Raw genomic sequence first — 26,405 nt, forward strand, 5'->3', positions numbered from 1 at the left:
GAGGAACCTAGCAATGTCTCAGCTTCATTCACCCTGGCAAATAACATGATCACCAGGTCTACCAAGGCCCCTGGCACTGTTGCTTTTGTATGGCTGGGTAAGCGGTGGATGCTTCCCTACCTGAATGAATGAATGAATGAACGAAAGAACAGAAGAACATGGACACACAAGAGAGGAGTCACGATGGGAAACATGGAACCGTAGAGTCTTTTATTGAAGCTAATAGCTTCCTGGACTTTTGGCCCCAAATGGGAAAAAAAAGCAAATTAAAAACATTGGCAGTAAGATGTGACAACTGTCCCCTGGGGACTGAAGCTGAGTGGAACATGGCAGCCGATGAGGGGTCCAAGTTTTGGAGGGCAGGAACCTCATAAGATATGACCAAAATAGCAGACTGTCCAAGCTTCTTGAGCAGGCAAAGCCTCAGGTAAACTAATGCTAACACATAAGGATTGCAGGAGTTGAGGAATCCCAGGCATTGGTCCCAGCAAATCTCCTTCATGCTCAGTGTGATTCCACTTTGCAGAAACTGGGCTCACCTGACCTGGTGGTCTCAGTGAGAGATGACAGTAGTGCCAGAAGAGGTCAGCTGATGAACACTTAGCGCTGGCATCAGGGAGTAGAGGGAAAACCAGAGGCCAGGGACAGCTGACCAGACACTAAGTCCACCGCCACCACCAGCATCCCCTACTCCAAGGCTGTGCCATTCCACAGCCCAGAGCATTCAACCTTCAGTCCTTCCCTAGGTCAGGCTTTGCTAGGAGAGGAGGAAAGGAAAAGAGGCCACATCCCTTGGTGTGCTCCACTCCCATTGGGTCGGCTGGGTCATAGCATCCGAGAAGCTGTCATGGTGACGAAGTCCTCAAAACTGAGCCGAATGTTGCCCTGTACAGCGGTGTCCTTCTCCCGGAAGGCCTCAGTCAACACCTGCAGCTGGGTACACACCTTGATGAAGCAGTCGAGCTGCATGGCAGGAGTGGCAGAGCGCGGGCAGTAGCGAGAAACCAGGAGCTGGGTGAACTGAGGGCTCAGGTTGTAGCCCATTTGGGACAGAGCTGGAGAGAAAGGGCACAGGAAGCAGAGCCTGCTGTGAGACCACTCCTGAGCAGCACTGCAGCCCTGCAGATCAGGGGACCTGGGGAGGCATCAGCTCAGAAGCATGAGGAGGACAGAGAGAGGTCCTGTGATCCAGTCAGATGCCAGGAGCACAGGCGGTCTCTTTGGACACCCACCCGCATCTCTTCATGAGATCCCAGAGAGGTTAGCAGTCTACCTTGACCATCTCATGCATCTGAGCTACAGAAGGAAGTGTAAGCCACCAACCACCCTGGAGAGACATATCGGAGACAGCATGAGGGTCACAACTGTCCTGGAGGCAGGCAGTTCTTGGCTCCCCTGTTTAGCCTCACTAGCTCCCCTTACTGCCACTCGTGCAGGGTGATACTTCACCTATGCTTCTAATACGGATCAAAGGCAATCATGGAGGCACTCGGTACAGTGGCCGGCACACAGTATAAAAGTCATATCCCCACATGAGGCCACAGCCTCATACCTCTTGCATCCTCCCACTGAGATGCCTCCTACCTTTGCTATATTCCTTGCCTGCCCAGGAACAATCTGAACTCTCTGCTCTGTGAAACCTTGGGCAAGGAACTAAACTTCAGTTTTGTCCCTCATGAAGGGGAGACCAGAAGGGATCCTTCACCAATCAGTGTGCAATGGTTCTAGCCCTTGGGACGATGAATTCAGGAACCTACTGCAATGCTTATTACAGTGCCTAAGGCACAGCAAACATTCAGTGAGTGCGAATTTTGTTGTTGCTACCAGCCCCAAGCTGGCAAGACAGTGTTGGGTACTGACCACCTTCTAGCAGGGGCAGACATGGCATGCTTACCCCTACCCACAGACCCTCATCTGAATGAAATGCAGGGCCTGGACAAAACCCTGGACTCCCCTTTTCCCCTCTGGGTTCTCAGAGCCACATCAGTCATCTGTCCAGTAACCTACTGGTCTGAGCCTAGGCTGCAGGCTTGACCTACAGAGTCAGATTGGAAGCAGATGTGGAGCTGTGCCCCCCAGGTCCTCTTACCTAGCCACAACTCTGGCTGAGTGGCAACAGAACTTCTCTGAGCCCTAAAGCAGGGCTTTTTCCATGCTGCACGCTGGGACAATGAGAACAAACCACACTGCTCCCTAAGTTCCCATCTCTCCCATGCCACGGGGGCTGTGTCATTCAGTCCTGTCACCAGGGAGCCCAGCACTGATTCCAGACCCAGTGTCGCCTGACTCTGGATCTTGGCTCAAGGCCCAGGCAGGGTGCAGATCAGGTGGAATGGGTGCTATAGGAAGGCACTGGACGGTGAGAGGAAAACCTTTGATGTGTTTTAAGAATGAAAAGGAATGTCGTGCCCACAGTGTCCACCCTGGCCCTTACCTTGCTGCAGCTCTGCGGAGCTAATGGATCCAGAGCGGTCCCGGTCATACTGCTGGAAGAGGCTCTTCCACTGCTGGAGGAACTTCCATAGGGCTGAGAAGCTGACAACATCAATGCGACCGGTTTTGGTCTTGTCAAACATGTCTGAGTGGGAGGAGGGAAAAGACAAAGGAAGGCTTCAAGACTGAAGGCCAAGGACACACTGAGGCAGCCCTTCCCCAGGAAACAAATGTCTGTGCTGAGACAGACCAACTGTGACACCAGCCCTTCCCCTGGCCACTCTCCGTCCTGTCGGTCCAGATTCTGCAGGGCTAGTAGCTTAGCTCCAAGGGGTCCATGCTGACCCCTTTCCTGCAGTTTCTTACCAGGGAGGGCAGTGTCTGTCTGCAGAATGGGAGTCTGGACCAGCTAGACGTGACAGTGATCCATTGTAAAGGAGACTGTATCTTAAACCCCGCTTCCTCCCTGGCTACCCTTCTCCTCAGACTGACTCCTTGTCCACTTCTGTCACCTGTCAGGTGGCCTGACCCAGCTCAAGTCTGCATGCTCCTGGAAGGATGGAACTCACTTATCATCATGAGGCACGTCTCATCATTGAATGAGGACCAGTTGGAGTTGACTAGGGCCTGCTTCAGCTCCTTGAGGGAGATATAGCCACTGTGATCGGCATCCACTGACTGGAACCAGGAGTAGGCCTCAGGGTCCACATTGTGGGGAACACCACCTGGAGGAAGGGGTGTGAACCATGGTAGTTAGTCCCAGGTCAAGGAAATGCCAGGAAGCCATTCTGGGCGTCTCCCTGGCCACAGGCTTTCCCTTCTGTCCTAGCTGTCTCCAACTGCCACCTTGATGAAGCCTGGAGTCATCTGAGAAAGGAGTCCAATTGAAGGGCTGGCTTGCCCAGATGAGACTGGCCTGTGGAGGGTTGTCTTGACTGTTAATAGGCACAGGAGGGTCCAACCTGTGGGTGACACCATTCCTTAGGTAGATGGTCCTGGTTGTTTACAAAAACTAGATAAAGTATAAGCCTACAAGCAAGTCAGCAAACAGTGTTCCTTCATGGTTCCTGCTTCTGCGTTTTGTCAATGACGGACTACAACCTATAAACTGAAAGAAACCCTTTCCTGCCCTAAATTCCCCCGATCAGTGTTTTACCACAGCAACAGAGTGAAAACTAGAGTACCCACCCTCAAAGCCTTGCAGGTCTGTCTATCTATCCTCCTCCAAGCCATACCCTTCTCTGAGAGAGGCTTGTGTGTCACCTCATGAAGGCTTGCAGTTGACTTCTATAGTAGGGCCCTGTAAAACTTTTGCATAGTGTCCCAATAATTTCTCTACTTGATTCTACATTTCCTACCCCCTGCACTACAGCGAGAACTCTCTGTAACTGACCTGAGGGATGGAGTAACACAGGTGGAGAAGCAGGGTCACCCATCTTAGTGGCATGGGGCTAACTGGCCACAAAATGGAACTCTGCACACAAGAAGGCATCAGAAGCAGACGCGGGCGCTGTGGAGGGCAGACCCAGAGGTGAGGCCAGAAGAAAAAGGTTCGCCTGACTGAAGGCCAGTGTGGAGACCCAGGCTGTTTGTCTGACTGAAGGTCTAGTATGGAGACCCAGGCCGGCTTGCCCAACAGTACACTGGGTAGTATTTATTGTCAACATAAATGGCCTCAACTGAGGACTGCTCAGGTCAGAGCTCTAAGAGACAGATCATCGGAGGAAAATGACAGGACACTTAGTGTGATCTCAAAACAGAGACAGCACACTGCAGACTTTTACTGGCCTGAGAGGCAGATACCCCTGAACCCTTCAGGTCGGCCTCTGAGGGTCCAGGAAAACACATTTGCCATACAGGGTCTGAGAATCAGCTTTTGCAGTGGAGAGTAGGGACAGAGACTGTTTTTTTGATACTGTGGGGAGGGAGAGAAGTCAGACTCCTGTTTCTGAGACCTAGGGCTCCAGGCCTAACTCTCTGGAACTCCACGGGCTGCAGGTTTCTTGAAGGTGGGCTTATTTTATGGCCCTTGTTTTAAGACTGGCCCGTGGGCACATTTGTGGGGCACTTTCTTATTGGTGGCTGACAGAGAAGCCCACTGTGGGCAGTGCCATCCCTAGACAGGCGGGCCTATGCTGAAAAGAGAGACTAGCTGAGCGGGAACCGGCGAGTGAGCAAGAGATCAAGGCAGCAAGCAGCTCTCCCCCTTGGTTTCTGCTTTAAGCTTCCTGCCTCAGTTTCCCTTGATGATAAACTGTGACCTGCGGCAAGTGTGCCTACGTGCTTCATACAGAGGAGCTCAGCCTTAGATTCAAGGTAGACCAGGATTCGAGTCCTGACTGGTTTTTACTATTGCGCAACTTCAGGTGAGATAAGCAACTTTTTTGAATTCCAACTTCTGTATTTATAAAATGAACCACTTCCAAGGGTGTTTGGAATGATTACCTCAGACAACAGCAAGATGAAGCCCTCAGCAGAGACTGGAAAGGGCGTGGAGGGGGCATTTTCAGAGAAGGGGTATTTCAGCCGCTTTTGAAGGAATGAGAAGCTGTGGGGGAGAAGGCAGCAAAGACTTGGGATACATTTCTGAGCATCTCTGCTGCATGGACAGCAAGGGCTGAAGGCAAATGTGGCAGCCAGAGGCTCTCTGAGCTCTTTCTGCAAACAGAGGAGCACCTCCAATGGTCAGATCTGTCACCTACAGTAGTATACTAGTACTCGAACCCCAGGGACCTTCCCAGGACTCTAAGGCAAGTGCCCCATAGATCAGGAGTATGCGGCACCGCTCCAGGTGGAGAGGAAGCAACGCGGTAGAGAGAGGCTGAGCATGTGCAGCAAGCCTCCCCTCCCCTTCCCTGCTCTAGAGACCACTGTCACTCTCAGGCCCTGCGGGAACAGGCCTGAGTCAGGGGCTCCTTTCCCTGCAGACTTCCTATGAGCTCAGACACAAGGCTATGGAAGATATGGAAATCCACTGCAGAGCCGCTGAGTTGGAAGCCACCAGCCAGATGCCTGGGCTCTGAGAAGATAAATGGCACTGGCTGGCTGTGCTCAGAACCCCAGAGAAACGTTTGGGCATCTCCTCCAGGGCCACCTGCCTGGGTACATCCATTTAGATGCTGCTTGTTTCCTAAGCACAGCATTCCCTGGGTGCCCTTCTCATGGGCCAAAGCAGTTCCTGGCTGGCGAGAAGGTGCTGGGCCCCCCCCCCCCCCGAGAAAGCTGCGCTGTGAAGGAGCTGACTGAAGGGAACCCAGGAAAAGCAAGGACTGGCACCCACTTTCCCCAGCCCTCTGCTAAGAGACTCCAGCTAAGGCTCTTCAATGTCGACTCTCCTTGTCTCGTCCAACTCCTCCCCTCCAGCCTACGGCTCTCTTTCCCCTTCTCTTCCATCCTCCTGTTTGCCTCAGCTACCATCACATTAGACACCAATATTCTCCTGCATTGTTACGAGTCTCTCACAGAGTGCTGTCCATTAAGCTTAGATGCTGTGCCCAGTATTAAGCTGCAGCTTCACAGTGGTGGTGACACTGTCCCTATTTTACAGAGCTGGACACTGAGGCTTACAGAGACCGTTTGGGTAGGCCAGTGTATGATCTGAGACGCTTTCACTGGTGACACATCTTTTCTTTCCACAGATGTGGTTAGTCACCCTCCTACAGGAACGGCGTTTCTTCTCCCATAGACTACATTGCTGTGTCCAATGATCTGTGGACCGCCCCTTTCCCAACTCAAGCACTGTACACCCTCTCCCACTGCCAGGTAGCTCAAGGAGCCCCCATAAGAGGAGCACCATCTCCAGCTGGGGTCAGGCTGGACAACGGGACGTGCTTCAGCCAAAAGAACACGAGTAGATGAGACATCAGTACTTCGGAGCCTGAAGAGCTACTGCCCAGCCCGGCTAGCTTCTTAACTTCTCTCTCTACTCTAAGACAACATGTCCCAAAGGAGGTGCTCCTTCAGCACTGATCCCAGAACGAAAAGACACATGGAGCAGAAAGTCAGCAGGCAGCCCGCAGCTGCTCACACACGAGTGAGAGTGAGCAGAGAGTAGAAATAAATGCTTGTTGTAAGCCAAGAGGACTTCGGGAATGTTGGCCCAGTAACGCTAACTGATGGACTTCTCATTCGGCCAGTATAGGCAAAGCAGGAATCGAGGGGGCTATGGGGCCAGAGACTGGGGTACACGCACATCTTCAGGAAGGACAAGGATGAGACATGGATAGCGCAGACCAGGTCAGATGTTCTACATTGGGTCCCAGAGCTGAAGGTTCTACTTACCCTGTCCATAAGGTCCAGGCTGCTGGGCACCATAGGAACTTGGAGGTGGCTGACCGTAGGGGCCCCCTGGAGGTACACCACCATATGGTCCACTTGGAGTTCCAGAAGGGAGTCCCCCAGCACTGGGGTATCCATAGGGCCCTCCGGGGGCAGGACCTCCGTAACCACCGCCAGGGGGAAGTCCACTGCCATACTGGCCCCCACCATGGGGAGGTCCAGGGTAGTAGCCACCTGGGGGTGCTCCAGGTGCCTGTCCTGCAGCTTCCGGGAAAGGCTGCAGGAAGAACAGGCATAAGCAGGGTGAGCAAAGAGGCCACAGAACAGCACTTTCTAGCTGCAAAGCACCTGCGCTGCCGTTCTTGGGTCTGACCCTACAGGTGAGGCTGGACTTACATCTCTGCTCAGGGGCCTTGAGGCTTCTAGGGAAGCTACCTGTTGCCCAAGGTCATGCCAAGGACATACAGAGTCCATGCTGGCATCTTGTCCTCCTGACTCCTCTTTCCTGCACATCAAGGGCCCTCCAAGGCCTGGGATCATATCTGGCTTGCGGCTTTATCCCTAGCTCCAGGGGACAATGGACGCTCAGTAAATATGAATGGGCAAACAAACCAAGTGGAATGATCACCCTTTGGGATCTTGGCCTCCACCTGCAGAATTCATGGCACAAGTACAGTCTTTGCCACAAAGCCCTATCCCTTATCAGCCACCAGTGATGCAGTCACAGCATGGACCCTCCACAGCAGCTCCCCCTTACCTACGATAGCTGATGATGCATGGATATTCCTAACTTCATGACTCTAAGGTAGACGGGGAGCCCGTCCCCAGGGCAGTAGGGACAAAAACCAAATACATCCTCTAACTCATGTCAATAATGTACTAAGGAAGGAAGATGAAGTAACTTCCTCCTGGAGTAGTCTGACTAAGAGCCAGTCCAAATATGAGTCCTCCACTCCTCGCCCTCTGCCTTTTGCCTAACCCTAGAAACAGGACGTGTACTTGTTGGAGAAAAGTCCTATACGGAAGTAACAGAATCCTATAGAGTCTTTACAGGAGGGAGTGAAAAAGAGTTTTGTACTCAAAAACAAAAAGCTATTTGCCACTCTTCTGAGGTTTGCAAAGGGAAGTTGAAATTACTCTGAGATCTAGAAGGATAAAAACAAATAAAAAACCCAGGGTTGATGGGCAGTGGTGGTGCACACCTTTAATCCCAGCACTTGAGAGGCAGAGGCAGGTGAATCTCTGTGAGTTCAAGACCAGCCTGGTCTACAGATCGAGTTCCAGAACACCCAGGGCTACACAGAGAAACCCTCTCTTGAAAAACAAAACAAAACAAATCAGGGTCTTGTCTAGTAAGTCTATCCAATAAGTTGGACAACTCTTGTTTCTGTCCTGGTAAATAAGAGTCACTGTTGGTTTGGGATTAAAACAAAACAAAAAAGTTTTAGGTTTATTGGGAAGAAACAATCATTGTAAAATGGCTGAAGAGGGAGTGAATCCTGCTGCAAGGGAAAGAGGAGTATTCAAGATAAACAGGGAGCATAAATCTAAGCTGTCCTCCTTCCAGGGCTCAAGCCACTCGCTGGGACTGTAATGCAAAAAGAATTAAGGAGGTTTGTCCAAGACCTGTAAGAGAGGCAAAAAGATGGGAAAGCCACTTTGAGAATTCCCAAGGAAGGCCAAAGCAAACTGATACTGTCCAAGAGCTAATGAAAAAGAATTTAATATTATCTTTTTGGGAACAGACCATTGTAATCAACAAGGGTTAATGGAAGAATAATAGACAATATACAAGACAGATGCATGGAACACCTAGCTGAACTCTGCTGGGACAAGCTGTAAATGAAATGATTTGTATTGAAGTGTGTAAATCCTTTAAAGCATTTAGATATATACTTTAGTATAAGAGGCTAATTGGATATCATCCATATAGTGAAATATGTAATAAGTATCAGAAAACTCTTGTCTAATAGAGTGTATGGCCCTTTTAGTGGTAGTACTATCTACCCACCACTGGCAGCTGGAGAAGTACTGCTTATTGATAGGAGGCACTGAAAAAGCAATTCTTGATGATCAGGGTGTAACGGAATAGTAAAAAAAAAAAGACAATATTTTAAATCAGTAACTATAACATAGGAGAGGGAACACCAGGCTGGATGGCTCCAAGGGATGAAGATGAACATTAATGACACGGATTCACATAAAAGCCTCCATTTACCAGATTTTGGGGGAAGACAGAAGACAGATAACAGCACTGAACAATGGGCTCTATATTGTCTGGCTGAAGTTGTTCTTGGATTAGCTGACAATTGCTTGCGTTTGTCCCCAATCAGGGGGACCTTTGATCCAAGAAAGCTTAGGTAGGTGTTTCCCATGGCCCTGAGGGAAAGGGATATTCAGGAGCTGTCACAAACCCACTGAGACAAGGGAGAAAGATAAGGGGAAAACAAAGAAGTGGAACATGGCAGCTCGATTTTGGAAAACTGCACGTAAGGTTTCCATACTTACAAAAGGAGGGGATTATTTTTGTCACCAACTCCTTGAATCTCTAAAACCGGGGACTCAATGTGTCAATTAGGCCAGGGTTATTACACTATCATGGAAACACCAGCTGCTGTCTCTCTAATGCCCTTCATGGGAATCCGGTTGACAGAAACACCAACTGAATCCAGTGTGCCCTGTGGAACCAAGTTCTTCCTTAGTCCATTACCAGGGTCTATGGGGTGGGATAAGGATTAATAATTTTGTCAATTGAGTTAGAGCTGGAATTTCTTGGAGCAGCTGGCAATAACCTATAATGTGAATCTGACTAATGTAGTCAGAATCAATGGGAAAAAAATCTGGGCAAACAGTCTGATTTACCTAAAATCAAGTCAAAACATTCGTTGGAAGGGGTTCCCACACATCTGTGGGGAGCCTCTTTACCTCTTCTATTACATAAACTTTATATCCTAATTACAGATAAATCTAATACAGAATTACCTTTAGTAATCCAACTCTTAACGTCTTAGGTTTGGGATGGAGCTGAGTGGCATGATGCAGAAATACAAAGTGTAGAACCTGTGGTTCTGGGCTCCTGCAGGGCAGCCCAGGGCCAGTAAGCTGGGACCACAGGCAGGGAACCAAAGGGGTTTGCTGTTTCATCCAGCTACCCTCGGCATTCATTCTTGTTCTCCCCTAATTGGACTGCCTTCCCTATCAACTCTAGATGGGCACGGACTGGCCTCGAGAAACCATCTTTACATTCAGGGTGTATTTTAGACAGGGGTTTACCATACTGAAGTCTATTAGTAAGTTTTGTGTTTTGAAATGGTCTCTTTCTCCACATTTGAAACACAGAGGGCCACAAGGCTGCTGCCAGAGTGTGAGCCTTCCACTCTTACTTATGTGTCAATGCTCTGGTGGGCTGTTATTGATCAGTATAGTATGGAAAGGATTAGCAACACAGATGAAGATATTTTTGCAATCAGAATTTGCATTTTGTGAGCTAATGAAAGGTAAGGTGGCAGCGGCTTCTTTATTATTTACCTGTCTTTCCATAGCTTGCTGTGTAGATGATCAACCAAGTCCAAACAGGGCTCTGCAGACTTTTGTCTGATGGTGGAAAAGGACCCGGAAAGAGTATTAGGCTCAGCAACTTTGGTCCCAGCCCTTGTAGTAGCTGAGGCTGGCAAGTGGCTGAGCCTTGGTTTCAAATTTTCCTTGTCTGATTAATTGGTCATAAGTAATGGTTATGAGGTGCTGCTGGCTTGGTTGTGCGCAGCAATGGGCAGGCATTTGTCCATCCATTCTGGGGGTCACAGACTGTAGTAAGCAGTGGCTTGTCATTCAAAAGGTATCATTTCATATGTATTTGTAATGACATTTTTATTCCTCTAGTGAAATGGTTAGAACCCTATTCCCTGTAACACACTTTGTGTGATCTTTGTATATGGCAAATGAAGCTCTTCTTGGTCAGGGTTTGGTCCTACTTCTCTAATGACTGGAGATGCAGCCACTGATTCTCCTGCCTCAGAAGCTTCTTTAAGGCCACTCTATGGAGGTGGATAATTTATCTATTTTACTTTGTTCTTTGAGACAGGGTTTTCCTGTGTAACCCTGGGACTGTCCTGGAACTCACTTTGTAGACAAGGCTGGTCTCAAACTCACAGAGATCTGCCTGCGTCTGCCTCCCGAGTGCTGGGATTAAAGGTGTGCAGCACCACTGCCTATCTTGGATGTGGACAATTTATTATATTGCTGGTTGGCAGAGAATTGAGGAGAGGAGGTGCATGAGGTTCAGTAGGAGACATTCCTGGGAGACCCATTTTCCTTTTGGAAAGACTATGTGGCTAAGCTATCCTGGTTCCAAAGCATTAGATATTTTAGTTGAACCAGCTGCATAGAGCAATACAACTGGTCACCAATTCTTTCCTAAGACTCCTGAATAAAGTGCCCTATGGTTAGGATACCAGAGGCAACATATTTTAATAACAGCCAATAAATTTGTTTTAATGACACTTAGTTCCAATCCTTTTAAGTATAGCTTTCAATTGTTCTGTGTGAGCGTGAACTTCAGTAAGAGCAGTTTGAGAGCCAAAGTGAGAAAGTAGAGGCAACAAGTTTTTGAGAAAGTCTGTTTGCTACTTGCGGTGCATTGAGAAGTTGAGGCGAACTGGGCTTGATGGAGAGAAAAAGAAGAGTAAGCACGGGTGTGCATGTGTCCCCTGCTCTTGGGAGCTGCTAACCAACTCTGCCAGTCTGAGACGTTGTGTTGTGATTTCCCTTTTTCTTGAGACCTCTCCACCCTGTTGGTGGACAAGGAAGGAGCTGTGGGGAAGATTCCTGTTGCTCCTTGTCCTTTCTGGTGTCTAAGATGTCCTAAATTAAAAGTTCCTGTTTCCTAGGGCTCTTCAGACGGTCACATGAGTTCGGATCAATCAACCATTCCACACACTGCGGGCACCATAATTTATCAGTAACACAAAAAGGAGCACCGAGTGGTGTCACACATGCACCTTTAATCCCAGCAACCAGGAGCCAGAGGCAGATGGGATCTCTGTGAGTTCGAGGCCAGCCTGGTCTACAGAATTTCAGAACAGCCAGGGCTGTATATAAAGAAAAACCTTTTCCCAAACCAAACCACCAGGTGGTGATGGCACATGCCTTTAATCCCAGCACTCAGGAGCCAGAAGCAGGTGGATTGCTGTGAGTCTGAGGCCAGCCTGGTCTGCTGAGTAAGTTCGAGGTCAGGCTCCAAAGCTACAGAGAAACCCTGTCTCAAAGAAAACAAAACAAAACAATGATAACAAAACATACAATAAAGAATGAAAATGAGGCAACTCCTGTTGGAGTGATTTGACAAGAGCCCAAATGCGATTTCTCCACTTCCCCTGTGTCTCCTGTTGGACTCTAACAAAGGTCTCTGCTCTGTATTTATTGAACAACACAGAAAAATGGCATATGACAGGAATAAAGGACACTTTGGGGGAGGGGGTTCAAGACAGGGCTTCTTTGTGTAGCCTTGGTTGTCCTGGAACTCATTCTGTAGACCAGGATGGCCCCAAACTCATGGATCCTCCTGTCTCTGCCTCCCAATTGCCTGGAATTAAAGGTGTGTGCCACCGCATGACTCTTAAGAGACAATTTTCTACAGAGATCTTAGCAGAGTTTTACTAAGTTACTTCACTGACCCAGAACAGTGCTCAAAACTTCACACAGGTGTTGGCTGCTTTCAGTAAATCACACACACACACACACACACACACACACACACACACACACACACACACACACACACATTTATACACAGCCCACACACTGTTCTGAGTCAAGGACATGGGTGAATGTATAATTTAAGAGTAAAAGAGCTCTGCATTTAGCTTGGGTTTTAAAAGCTGATTGCATGGGGAATCCAAGGCAAGTAAGGTTGGTTATGTTGTTCTCTTAAGGGCAGGTTAAGCTTACACAGACTGAGAACATAGTAGGATAGGAGACCAAGTACAGTCTTCACTGATCTCAAGCCACACTAACTTCGCTGCTAGATCTAGGAAAAGCTCAGTTTCTTTGAATGAAAGGTGTTTTTCAAAAGTGTATCACACACTAACTGAATTAATGACTCACCCTCACTAAGCCTCAGGATCCTTAAGGTAATATTGCCCGCCTCACACTATCTGCCATATGAATGAAATCAGGCTTGTCACACGCAGCCTGACAGAACAAGAACTTGACATGCAGTAACTATTAATGGTAGTGCCCCTCTACAGAGCTCTGAGACGTTACATGTAAACTGTGCAGAGCTGGGTCCCGAGGCCAGGTCCTGGAAACAAATCTTTACAGCTATACTCCCTGTCTTGTCCACCTCTGTGCACTACAGCCTAGGGCTCTGGAGGCTCAGAGCGCTGCGTTTCCCATCCCTATATGGGCTTGGCAGAACACAGATCAAATAAACATATGTATTTTTTGAATGTATTTATCTCTCTCCCAAAAAAGTTGCTTTGATGAAAGCTGTTAGTGTCATGCTGGTCTATGAAAGATGCAGAGGTATTCCCCACCAAAAGAAGTTGGGGGGTGGGGGCCACACTGAAGACACTGTAGACTTCTGAGTAAGCATGGCTGGTCAGGGAATGACAAGAACAAGCTATGAACCCAGAAAGAAGGCCCCTCACACCCTGCTGGACCAAGACCTCTTGAGCTGTTTTCCAGTTGGTGGGAGAGTTACCGGTGCCTGTCCAGCGTCTCCCTCACCCAGCAGTAAGTTCTCTAGGAACAGACACAGAGCTTCTTTCTCTACTGTCACCATCATCACCCCCAAGCCCAGCACAGTGACTGGTACCCGTAAGCCTCCATAAATGTGTGAACGGATAAGCACCACCTTGCAGAGTTAGGGCTTTATGCTGGAGAAAACAGAGTATCACAGAAAGGTTTCCAATGCCGGAGGAATGTGCTCTGAGGCTGGTTTGGAGAATTAGCCAGTGTGGGTTTATAGATGAGCTGGGGGGAGGGGGCAGCCCAGGTGCTGGGCAGGCAGGGCATGAACCAGACAGCAGGAGCAGGGACGGGAAGACTGGGGTGGACTCTGAAGCTATTTCAGAGATAGACTAGACATGACTTGGCAACTAATTGGATTAGGCAAGAGATGGAGGGGGAGTGAAGACAGCAAACTGTTCCGAATGACTCAGGGTTCTAGCTTGCACACGATGGAGAAGGCACAGCCATCAACTAAGGCAGAACAGGCCGGGGAGGAAGCTTGTGTAAGGCATTGGGCTGGTCTCAGGGTCACTGAATCTCAAGTTAAGGTCTGAACCAGAAATGAGAGCCAGGTTTGCTGCCAACCCTTTCCGGACATTTTCTAACAGCATTTCAGACTCATAAACATAAGACTGGGGTAGAGGGCAAAAGACAAGAGTTCAGTAACCATGGTTTCTAAAGCATCGCAGAAAAACTACCTCTGGGTCTTAGCTGATGGGAATAAGCTATATTTGATATTTTTCAGGGTTGGGGAACATAAGTAATGAGGCTCTGTGAGGTGCTTTAAGTTCACTCAGTGTTCACTGGTTCCTTGATCCTGAAAGCTAACTGCTCACCCCCATTTTAGAGATGAGAAAATGAAGGTGCCCAGAGTTTAATATACTTAGATCATGCAGCTAAAATGGGAAGCTGATTCACAATAGTACCGCACATGAGTGCCTAGCACACGGCTGTGTCAGGAGCTAAACATCTGTCGAGTGTGGTGGCTTTCTACAGTGGACAGGGTGGAGGGAAAGGGCGGAAATCTTTCAGCATCCAGGGCAGAGTCTCGGAAAATTACATCCTTTTTCCACTGGAGTATCTAGACCCCGATTTGTTCAGTTCAACCTTGCAGTCTCTATTTGCACTCCTGCAGGTGACAGAGACCTTAGCCCCTCCCAATTCAGAAATCCCCGCGTTCTCTCTTAACCCCAAGGGCTCATTCTTTCACCTGAAAGCCCAAGGGAGGCTCAGGGGCATCAAAGAGGGTCCAGACTGACTCCTGATGAGGAAGCGAGGAGAATGCATTGCAAAAGCAAGCTTGCTCAGAGCTACCTTTTAAGTGCCTGACAGAAGAGGCAGGAGCCTACACTAAGGGTTAAACAGCCACAGGAAGACAGAAGGAATGGTTTGGGCAATCACCAGCAGAGCCTTCTAAAATATTTAAAGGGCAGAAACATGCAACCAATGAACAACGAGCCAAGAACTGTCCCAAGACTTTAATTACCACCTCTGTGCTGACAATCCCCATTCTTCCTTTCCAGCTTCACCTCCCGAGCTGCAGACCCACATCCCAGCAGCTCCTAACCTTCCCTCCCACCCTGCACCTCCTTTGTTCCCATCTCTTAGTGCCTCCTGCCACCAGCCATCCAAATTAAGTCTCAGTGCCCTCGCTGGGACTTCCTTTTCTTCTCTGTCACCTCAATTAAACACCATGTTCCCTCAACTCTTCCTGCCAACAGCTTGTCACACCAGCCTTTCCCAAGTCACTGTCCTCTTCAGGAGAGAGTATTTCAATAGCTTGCAAAGTGGCCCCATCGCCTCCACACCTCCACCTTCAATTCCTTCTCTGAAGTTCCACAGTCAGCGCTCTGCAGGACGAATGCAACAAATCCCTCACCAGCTCCCCTCCTTCAGTTCTCTTAGGAGGAAAATCAGACCCTTCAAAATGACATATCAGACCCTTTGGGATCTGGCCCTTGCTTACACTTCTGGTCTTGTTTTCTTGCCTCCTGGTCCCTTATCATTAAAACCAGACTAACCTTAAAATCACCCCCAAATATTGGACTTTCTTATTCTTTAATAAAGCTCTCAGATAATTTTGGTACAAAGCAGTCACTAAGAAAACTGTATCATAGAATGTACTTTTTCACTTGCTTCCTGATCTTTGTGGCGTTATTTCCTTAGCTGGAATATAACTTTTTTCTTTCCCCAGCACTATACTAACATCTTACATTCACCCCCACTTGACGCAATCTACACATCTGCATTCCTGTTCTCTCCCACTTGGACTATTTACTACATACCACACCTGCCTTAATTATCTCAATTCATCTTCGCAGTAAGTCTGGCTTAGGTACTGCTATGACCCCATTCTAAAGAATGTGAAAGTGAGCCTCAGGTCTTTACAACCAACTTCTGAAAGCAAGTGGCAGAGCAGGGGTGTGAAAACCACTTTTCTCTGGCTTGGAGACCAAGCTTTTAAGCACTGAAATCCATCAAGGAGTCTCTCCCCCTCTCCACACCATGGGACCAAAGGGCGCTTGACTTACTACTCCAAAACCTAGGCAATGCTTGAGTACCCTGGGCCAGAGGCAGTGGAAAACTACAGGAGCCCTGACTCCCACCAGTGGCAGTAATCCTCCAGAAGTATGCAGTGGGTGGAAGAGGGGAAGCATCGCCTGCCTTGCAAGACTTCAAGCAACCAGCTTTCCTTTCTTAGAACACCTGGGAGGAGGAGGCGGACAACTGTAAGGAGGGGATGAAGGTGCCATTTCTTCTTCTCTCCCAGACATTTTCTCCTAGTGCTCCTTTTCAGTATTCTGCCCTGAGCATAAGCCCAGGCAGCAAAGCAAAGTAACCATCATGGCAGTGGCAGCAAGTGCTGTCACAACACACTGCCATGTCCTATGCACCAGTGACATGCAGAGCTCCCTGTAGACTTTGCTGCACCCCATTCTCCTACACCCTTTCCACAGGTGCTATTTCTCCCTTCCCACAGGTAAGGAAATTAAGGACCACAGCCCTTATAAGACTTGTTAAGTGGGTAGTGTTGGGATTCTAGCCCAGTTCTGTCTGCTATTGATTCTAGAGTGTATACAAATCACCCCCAAAACTTATCAAGATGTATATTACTAGGGCTTGGAGGATGGCTCCATCAGTATGGCATTTATCGTGCAATTATGAGGGCCTACTATTATGGATCCCCAGCACCTAAGTAACAAAGTCAATTATGGCATAGCATGCCTAGGGAAGAAGAGACAGTAAGGACCCCTGGAGCTCACTGGTCAGATAATGCAGCTCGGTGAACTCCCGGTTCAGTGAGAGATTGTCTCAAAAGTATATTGGGAGCAACTGAGGCAGCTACTCAATGTCAACCTCTGGCTTCCAGATTCTCACTCCCGCCCCCACCACATTAAGCACATATACCCCTCATGATTTCAGAGTGGGATCTGTGTCATCTGAGCACAGAGCAAGTCTTAGGTGGGACCCAAGTTTGTTCTTTAAGGAGTTCTTAGGTAATTCTGATACAAACAAGCCACACACACACACACACACACACACACACACACACACACACACACACACACACGGTACTATGGCAATGTTTTCCCAAACTGAGCTCTTCTGAAATACCAGCATGTCACAAAAAAATGACCAGACATAAGACAAAACAAATGGGGAGGGGTGTTCCATAGTTAAGAACTATTACATATTTTATGACTTTCTGGCAGATTTAGTGAACATTACCAAGCTGTATTTAACATAGTATTTCTCAAACTTGCTTCACCACAGACTGCTGTATTGACAGCACCCATTAACATGTCACGAAATCCAACAAGTGGAATGTAGTTTGGGAAATGCTGCTATGTTATACTTCTCAGTCCACACTAGCCTCTCTACTCACTTCTGCTAAATATGCAATAAATGGAGTTCAAAGTTCTAATACTGGACTCACCCTCACTTGCTATGTGTGACCTTTAGGCCTCTCTGGGTTTGTTCCTTAGCTATAAATCAAAACAGTTAAGTCTGCGTGCCTACGGGGTCCTCATATGAGCATAATGGAGGCCCAATGGCTGTGTAGGGGCCATCGAGATGACTCAGTGGCTAAAGGTGTTTACTCTCAGGTTCAAGGAGTTTGATCCCCAAGATCCACGTGCTAGGAGAAAAGCAATTCACGTCTAGTCTCTTCTCTCCCTCTCTGTCTCCCACCTAATGTAACACATGCTGTATTAATTATACAGGACTGAACATCCTTTGGCCTGTGACTATGGTCAATCAAGGCTTGCTAATATCACATTTAATTGTTTCCCACTTTTCTTGCATGAGATTATTCTCTCAAATTACTCTGTGATCAGGGCAACTTGGGACCCTTCACTGGGACTATTCTGTACAATATGATTGGAGGGGCTGCTCTGAAAAATCCTACAAGGTAATGTTACTTTTTCCTGTGCCGCATATGGACTACAAGCATCACATCATTCTTCCCAGTGACTCTGTGAGGGGTGGGACTCTACTATGCTTATTTTATAAGAGGAAACTGGCTCAGAAAAACGACTTCAAAACGAATGCGGCCAAGACATGATTCTACTTCTGACTCAAAACTAAAATTAACCACCTCGCCACTGTGTCAGCTAACAGAATTCTGGCCACAAAAATCACACTGCTACCTTCCTGGCTGGTTCGAGGCAGGCTAGCAAGGGAGGAAGACGCATCTGCAAACCAATCCAGGTTCTGACCTTGGCCCTGTCGCCTAAAAACTTGGTGACCAGATAAACTCCACGTTTTCTCTGGGTTTCACTTTTCCTACGTGTGAAATGACAACGTGTGAAACGGTCTACCGTGAGTGGTGTAAGCATCTCACTTCTGGCACCGCCTACCACTGATTGTCTTGATTATTCTGTCGCTGTACGTGCTGGGTGAGTCGGGAAACCTGTTTTTATCCCACGCCCTGAATGACACGGAGGGAACCACAGCTCTAAACGCCTAGTCCGCAGAGGACCCCACCCAGCCCGAGGCCTGATGTGTGTGCCCTGGTCTGGCCCAGCCCGGATCTATCCAGTTCAAAGCCCCCCGAAGCTGGCGTGCGCGACGTCAGAGGGGACGCGACACAACCTCTCGAGTGGTCCTAGGTGACGTAAGACGATCGCGACAGGCTGGCCCTCTTTGTTTCTCGCTCACGCAAGACCTTGCTAAGGTGAACCTCTAGGTGGAAAGGGCGCGGATAAAGTGAGGACAAAGAGCCGAGGATGAAGAACGGCTCCGAGCATCTAGACAGAGCCCAGACAAAGATGCAGGGGCGGCTACAACTCACCTGCCCGTACGGATAGCTGGCCATGGCGACTATGACGTCATACAATTGTGTAAGGCGGGGCTTCCTGGTCCCAAAGCCTCTCCTCGTTCAGCCTGGAGGCGGGTCCGCTTCTGCTTGGACGACCAGGCTGTCAATCTTATTGCCGACAAACGGAAGTGACACTTGGAGCAGTGGGCGGGTACCTAACAAACCCACTGTCAAAGCGGAGGACCGGGTAGGCGTGTCCGGGTAGGCGTGTCCGGGTAGGCGTGTCCGGGTAGGCGTGTCCGGAAGTGGTGGTGGTGGTGGTGGTAGTGGCACATTTTGGGTTTTTTTTTTGTGACCTGGAGCAGGGGTTGGTTAGACTAGGCTTTTTAATGGGGAGACTGGGTCGGTTGTTTCTGCTGTGGCTATATTATAACCTGGCAAATCGGATGCATGTTAATATGTCACGTTCTGTGATCATTTTTTTTAACGCCCAAGCGGTTGCCATGGCTACTGGGAACTAACCTGGAATGAAGGTACTATTTAGTACTTGGATACTCAACAGGTCTTTGGACCGTGGAGCAAGGTCAAGCTGCCAGAGTAGAAGAAAAATTGGGATGATTTGGGGCTTCTTCACAAACGGGGAAACTGAGGACCAGAAAGGCAGTGACTTTTATTTCTAAATCCACAGTGAGTTCACAACAAAATATGGCCTAGGATTAGTGTCAGTGGATAGCTAGGTCTCAGCAAGGGGGTCTTGTCCTCTTTGTAGATCAAATCCCAGCCACTAAGTGACCACATCATGTTTCTGTCTCAGGATTAGGTTCTACGCTTGTTTATTTGATTAGTTAAATTCCCATGTGACCGGGCATGCTTTTAGTCACAGCACTCAGCAGGCAGAAACAAGTGTATTTACATAGAGAGTTCCAGGCCGGCCAAGGCTACGTAGTGAGGCCCTATCTCAAAAACAAAACAAAACAAAAACAAAAACAAAGCAAAAAACAAAAACCCTCTCACCTACACAAGAATTGTGTCTTGTTTGCTTGTAATCTGCAGAGTCAACACTATACTTTAAATAAACAAATGAAAAAGAGGTGTGAGCAGTTGTCCGACCAGGCCATCTTACCATCCAGCCAGGCACTTTCCAAACCCCAGTGCTGGTTATGGTGCTGAACACAGGACAGCCTGCAACTCGCATTCCTCATCCAACTGCAGAGGAAGACAGACCCTTTCGTTCTGATGCTCTGGGCCTTATGATCTGGCCCAGCTATTCCCAGGCTGTGCCCCCCTCTCCAGGCCAGTTTCTCCCTTCAACTTGCTTTAGTGGGCAGATCACGTTTTCTGTTTTAAAAACCAGTTTCTAGCTGTATGATCTTGAACACATTCTTTTACTTCTCAGTCTCAATGTTCTCAAATGTGGGTTGAAACAATGTTACTTGAAAGTGAATTTATTACAGCCTCTCATGCGCAGGCTTAGGGCTACAGCACTCATTCATAAAGACCAAAGCTCCTTTCACATCTAGTCTGCCAATTCCATCCTCCATTTAGCCTCTCTCGTGGCCCCCAACTCACTAGCCACTCTTCTCAGTCTTCATTTGCACCCAGTATGGCCTCTGTGTCACAGTCTAGCCCTGTATAAGAACTCTCTGATGATTTCCACAAAACTCATCTGTTCTATCAGAAAATCTGCACAGTCACTCAGGCCAAAACCCAGGATCATTCTTGTGGGTTTTCTCCACACACTCCCCCACCTCCATTTGGTTTTTGGTTTTTCTTTTTTGGTTTTTTGAGACAGGGTTTCTCTGTGACTTTGGAGGCTGCCCTGGAACTTGCTCTTGTAGATCAGGTTGGTCTCGAACTCACAGATAATCTGCCTGCCTCTGCCTCCTGAGTACTGGGATTAAAGGCGTGTGCCACCACCACCCAGTTTCCATTTGTTTTTTTTTTGTTGTTGTTGTTAAAAAATATATCACGATTTTTTTCTTCACGTTGCAACTATCACTGGTCCAAGACCCCTCTGTAGTCTGGCCTCCCCACACTCCCTTCTTCACTGAGAAGCCAGAGGAGGCACCTTAAAATGTGAATTAGGCTGGGTGGTGGTGATGCATGCTTTTAGTCTCAGCACTCAGGAAGTAGAGGATTTCTGTGTTCAAGGCCAGCCTAATCTACAGAATGAGTTCCAAGATAGCCAGGGCTTTACAGAAAAACCCTGTCTCGAAGAACAAAACAAAACAAAAGTGAATTCAACATCGTCATTCTCTAAACTACTCTGAGGGTTTCCTGTCACTCTTATAATAAAATCTAAAGCCATCCTTATGACTTTATGATCCTGTATAACCCAGACCCAGCCTGGGACACCAGCCTCACTGATGCCATTGCTGTCCTCAGTTCACTCCAGCCATGCTGACCTGGTCACCACCATGAAACGAACAGAGCTCATTCCATCTCCAGATTTTTGGATTTGCTCCTCTCTTTTTTAGGGTGATCTCCTCTTAACTTTCCACATTTGTTCTTATTTGTCATTCTTATCTAGGTCCCAGTTGAAATACTACATTGGGTTGGTAGCATCCTTGATACCACATCTAAGATACCTTGTCTCCCAAGTACATCCCAGTTATTAAACATACCACGGTATCTAATTTTGTCGTAAAATATGCTATGTTGAATTGTCTCCTTTTAGGATTTATATGCACATCATAAGGTGGCCATATATAATGCAAGATTATCCTGTTCTGTAATAAAGATTTATAATTGTGTGTACTTGTGTGTATCAGTATATGGGTATGTGCATGTGACCACAGGTGTCGATGGAGGCCATAAAGGGTATCAGACTCCCTGGAGATGTAGTTCCTGGAAGTTGTGAAAGCCAACTGACCTGGGTACTGGGAACTGAACTTGGGTTCTCTGGAAATGGAGCAAACTCTCTTAACTGCTGAGCCATCTCTCTAGCCCTTCTGTTTGTGCTCATTACATGGAATTGGTCCTGGCATGAATCTAGTAGTTATTAATGGTTGTTATCAACATCAATAAACGTTGAATGCTTACTAACTGTAGACATTGTGTAAGTCCTACAAACTTGTTCTATTACCAGCACAGTCTTTAGAGATAATTGTTCTTACCTATTTGTAATGGAGTTCAAGAGAAGCCAACTGACTTCCCTAATATAAAAAAGATAAATGGTGAGTTATAATCTCAGTATATGGGAGGCTGAGGCTGGAGGATCACCAGTTCAAGGTGAACCTGGGCTACGTAGTAAGATCTTGTCTCAAAAAGCAAAACTATAGTATCTTGGAGAAATGGCTCAATAGTTAAGAGCACTTGCTCTTTCAGAAGACCCTGGTTTGAGAAAGGCTGTGGTGGCGCACGCCATTAATCCCAGTACTCGGGAGGCAAAAGCAGGTGGATCTCTGTGAGTTCGAGGCCAGCCTGGTCTACAAAGTGAGTTCTGGGACAGCCAGGATTGTTATATAGAGAAACCTTGTCTCCAAAAAAGAAGAGGAAGACGAGGAGAAGAAGACGACAACAAAGACGACGACTCCGGTTTGGCTGCCAATACCCTACATGGTGGCTCTCAACTGTCGATAACTTCAGTTCCTGAGGGATCAGTTGCCCTCTTCTGACCTCCACCGGTGCCATGCAACATATGGTACACATTCATTTTATGCAAGCAAAACAGTCATACACATAAATAAATCTTAAAGGAAAAAATCAATGGAGAAGCCAGGATTTCATGCTGTTAGGAATATTTTAACAGCTCAGTGCTGTTACTAACATGTCATCTTTGACTTCTAGTCCAGGAGTCTCTCTGGGGTGTGCTGAACTCAATAAACCATGTCTGGTCACTCACTCCAAAAGACAAAGCAGAAAAAAGTGGTAAACCCAGAAAAGAAGTTGGTTCCATGCAGCCATCATGGTGAGGAAGCGGAAGCAGCATCCTCCATCCTGGCTTTGAGGTACTAACAAGAGCCTTGAGTTTATGTAAGCAACAGAAAAAAGCTGGTGCAGAGAGACACGTGGCCAAGCACTCTTACTCCAGCTATGGTCTGGGTAATCATTACCGCAGGGAGGGTTATACAGAACCTGCGGGATATCAAAGTTGCTGCTGCTCGGGACACACAGTGTTTGTCAGTCAGACTTGCAATTCCTGGAATCCAGGGTAACTGCAAGAGAGTATGACTCAGACATATCAGGAGGACAGATGGAGTCAGGTCAGTAGTTGGTCCCTTCCAGCTTAAGGCAATGATTAGAGATTTCTAGGTGCTGCTCTTGTGGTTTGAAACAGGACATTGTAAGGGCCAGATGCCAGCCAGGTCTACAGAGCTACTTCCAGGACTGGTAGGGCTACACAAAGAAACCCTGTCTCAAAAACAAACAAACAATAAATAAATAAATAGCTTCATCCTCCAACACTTTGGAAAATGAGGTATGAGGATGATTTGATTTTTTTTTTCATTTAGGGGCTCATTTACCCCAAGCTGGCTTAGAACTTGCTATGTAGTCAAGTCTCCTGCCTCTGCTTTCCAACTGCTGAGGTTATAGGTACGCAACACCCTCCTCTAGGAAGATCTCAAGTTTGAGGCCATCCTGGGCTGCATAGTGAGACTCTGTCTAAAAACAAAACCCAAAGAGCTGGCAGTTGGCAGTCCTTGGATGAGGTAGCCCTGAGTGAGGGACATTTTCCCTAGAGCACCTTCCCAAAGACTCAGAGACCACAAGGCTAGGGAGCTTCCATGAAACCAGAGCACAAGGGAAGGACTGTGCTTTGCATGAAGGGGAAGGCATGAGGTAGCTCAGCATTAAGAGCACTTGGTGCTCTTCCAGTTCCCAACATCCAGGAGTAGCTCAAGACTGTCTATGACTCCAGTTTGACTGCCCTCTTCTGGCCTCTGCGTGCACTGCATCCATGTGGTCCACAAGCATGCCGTCCAAACACCCACAAGAATAAAATACAAAATAAACTTGGGGGTGGGGGCGGGGCAAACCAGACAACATGGGGATTGAACTGGTCACTTAAAGTCCTTGTCTAAATGTGAGTGCCCCAGGATGAGATGAGCTTAGATGTGCTTTAACTCTTCTGGCCAACCCAGGGAGAAACAGCCACTTTCTATTTCAGTTACTTTAACTTTGCAGTCCATTAAAGCCACTGTTCACAGTTCCGTGCAGCCTAAAGCTCGGGATGGGTGTTTGATAGGTGGTAGCTCACTTCGGTGAGCTGACCTCCTAGCTTCCATTAGTTCGGGTGAGGACGTGACAGATGGTTGAAATATTTACTGTCATTAGTTTACCTTTTAGTTTTGTGGCAGGTTTGAAGTTCCACGGTACTCATTCTTCTGGTTCATTTTAAAGCAGAAGATTGCTGGTTGAGTTTCCTCATTTGATGGCTTTAACCTGCCTCTTGGAGCATATGACTCCTCTCCCAATCCCTAACTACTTGCCTTCTCCAGCAATCTTTATGGCATCTTGGCAAAACTTGTCACTCTTATCTTGCTGTCTTTTCAGTCTCATTTGAATGGGGAAGATTACCAGTTCTGCAGAACATTCCTTAAATGATTAACATGCCTACGTGTCGAGATGAGCAGGAATTTGACTCAAAGGTTTTTTATTACATTTTATTTTGTGGTGTGCATGAGTTCACTCACGTATGTGTCATTGTGCGTATGCGGAGGTCAGAGGACACCTTTTTGGAATCAGCTCTTTCCTTCCACTATGTGGGGCTGGGAAGATCAAACTCGGGTCAACAGGCTTGGCAGCAGATTTGTTTCCTTACTGAGGAGCCATCTGAGCCCCAGACCCGAAGTTTGAAGTAGCAAAAGGAGACACGTAAAATAAAAGTGGAGACGTCAAGCTTTTATCCTGCCTTTAGTCACCCAGGAGGCCCCAGTGAAGAGATGCTTTCAGCAAACACAGCTGCTCACTCGGTAGTGTCTCCCAAAAGCTGTTGGTGGGACTGAACTGTGAAATCTCAAAAAGGAAGCAGTTTGGAGGCATGGTGCTGAAGGTCAAGAATATTTACCCCAACAAGAATACCGTGACACCTAGTCTGTGAAGTAAGGTCATGTGACTCACCCTCACTGATTCCACAAACAATTTGGTCTCAGTTCCTTAGATGCAGAGGATTCACCACCTGCAACAATCCGTGTGTGCGCGCGCGCGCGCATGTGTGTGTGTGTGTGTGTGTGTGTGTGTGTGTGTGTGTGTGTGTGTGTGTGTGTGTGTGCTACCTGCATGCCTAATCCAGTGCTTAGAGGTCTTAGGACAACTTGAGTCAATTCTCTCCTTCCACCATGTGGGTCGCAGAGATGGAACCAAGCTTTCAGTGTTGCCAGCAACCACTGAGCCGTCTCACCCACCTCATGAAAATGCTTTGCATTCTTTTATTCCAGTGAAAGGCTTGGGAGGACTCAGCTGGAGGTCTGCATTATTTTGGGGGTGGGGTCAGAAGAACATCCAAGGGTTCTCTCAAGCGAGCCAGACACCAGCCCAAGCCAGCGGCCCCAGGTGTGTTTATTTTGGAGGGGCAGATGAAAGAGACTCAAAAACAAGCAACTCGTTCCCAACTCTTACCCACCTGAAGCCCACAGAGGTGGGTGGGGTGTTCCGGCTATTGTCTCAGCTCTGGCGGAAGGGGAGAGAAAGCTTGGCTTGCTGCCTTTCTTGGGGAAGTGAGAGTTTTCCGGAGGTCACGGAAGGCGGCAGGCAGGCGCTTGACCATCAGAGGTGAGGCAGAGCTTGGTAATGGAAGGCCTCTCACTGGAAAATCCTTCCTCCCCTGACTGCCAAGCTCCCGTGTGGTATTCTGGGAAGGAACACCAACACCCACCTCATTATGGAATTGTCTTTGATTCCATTTAGATCCAGGTTTGAAATCTGGATCCATTTTGGATTTTGAGAACACCACATATAGGTAGGTGTCTGACCTCTGAGCCTCTTAATGTTATGGCACCACGGAAACTACAGAAGGAAAAAAAGAGTTCTTGTAAGGGGTTGACAGACCTCACGTGAAGGAAGAATGCGATTGGATTGTGTTGACGTGTAGTTGAGGAAAATAATATGACAAAAGGGAAGATTCAGCCGGGTGTTGGTGGCGCACGCCTTTAATCCCAGCACTCGGGAGGCAGAGGCAGGCGGATCTCTGTGAGTTCGAGGCCAGCCTGGTCTACAGAGTGAGTTCCAGGACAGCCTCCAAAACAATACAGAGAAACCCTGTCTCAAAAAACCGGAAAGAAAAAAAAAGGGAAGATTCAGCTCCCAAGGCTTCCAACAAGGGATTACTTTTTTCTCTGCAGAATAAATACGCAATAGCCTTAGGCTTCTCAAAATAAGGGCTCGCCAGTCCATCCTTCACACTGCAATAGGCAAACCCCCCATTGGGCAAACCTTTGATTAAAGCTCACCAGCGGCTACCCACTGAGTGACCGTGGCTCACACTTGGCACTGCAGCCCCACTGCGGGTGTCCCCCCTCAGCCCTCAGACCACTGTGTTCCATCATCTCTGGACCTTGGTGAGTGCTGTTCCCAGTGCCTGGGTCAACGTCTGTCTAGACAGTTAGGTCCCACAGCGATGCACCTCCCCAGCCACCCGGTCTTGTCCTCCTGTCCCACTTTGCTATAGTTGCTTAATGAGCTGCTGTTTCTATTGTCATCGTGGGGGCTGAGTCCATATCTGTCTAGTTTGTTTCAGGATCCCCAGAGCCTAGTACAGTTCCTG

The 26,405-nt window shown here is 47.9% G+C and overlaps 1 protein-coding gene across 2 annotated transcripts; it reads right to left on the reverse strand.

Moving 5' to 3' along the window:
* Positions 1-189: 189 nt before the first annotated feature.
* Positions 190-18,858, reverse strand: Pef1 (penta-EF-hand domain containing 1). 2 transcript variants are annotated; one of them, XM_005079634.4, is made up of 5 exons: positions 18,734-18,858; positions 6,715-6,988; positions 3,003-3,158; positions 2,435-2,578; positions 190-1,055 (listed from the first exon to the last, which is right to left on the reverse strand). In XM_005079634.4, the coding sequence occupies exons 1-5, from the start codon at positions 18,755-18,757 to the stop codon at positions 826-828; spliced, it is 828 nt and encodes a 275-aa protein (XP_005079691.1). In that variant the 5' UTR covers positions 18,758-18,858; the 3' UTR covers positions 190-825. The 2 variants fall into 2 exon arrangements, with proteins under 2 accessions (XP_005079691.1, XP_012975709.1); XM_013120255.3 differs by lacking the exon at positions 18,734-18,858 and adding an exon at positions 10,240-10,305.
* Positions 18,859-26,405: the final 7,547 nt, after the last annotated feature.

The sequence above is a fragment of the Mesocricetus auratus genome, unplaced genomic scaffold, assembly GCF_017639785.1.
Source record: "Mesocricetus auratus isolate SY011 unplaced genomic scaffold, BCM_Maur_2.0 Super-Scaffold_100014, whole genome shotgun sequence".
NCBI lineage: Eukaryota > Metazoa > Chordata > Mammalia > Rodentia > Cricetidae > Mesocricetus > Mesocricetus auratus.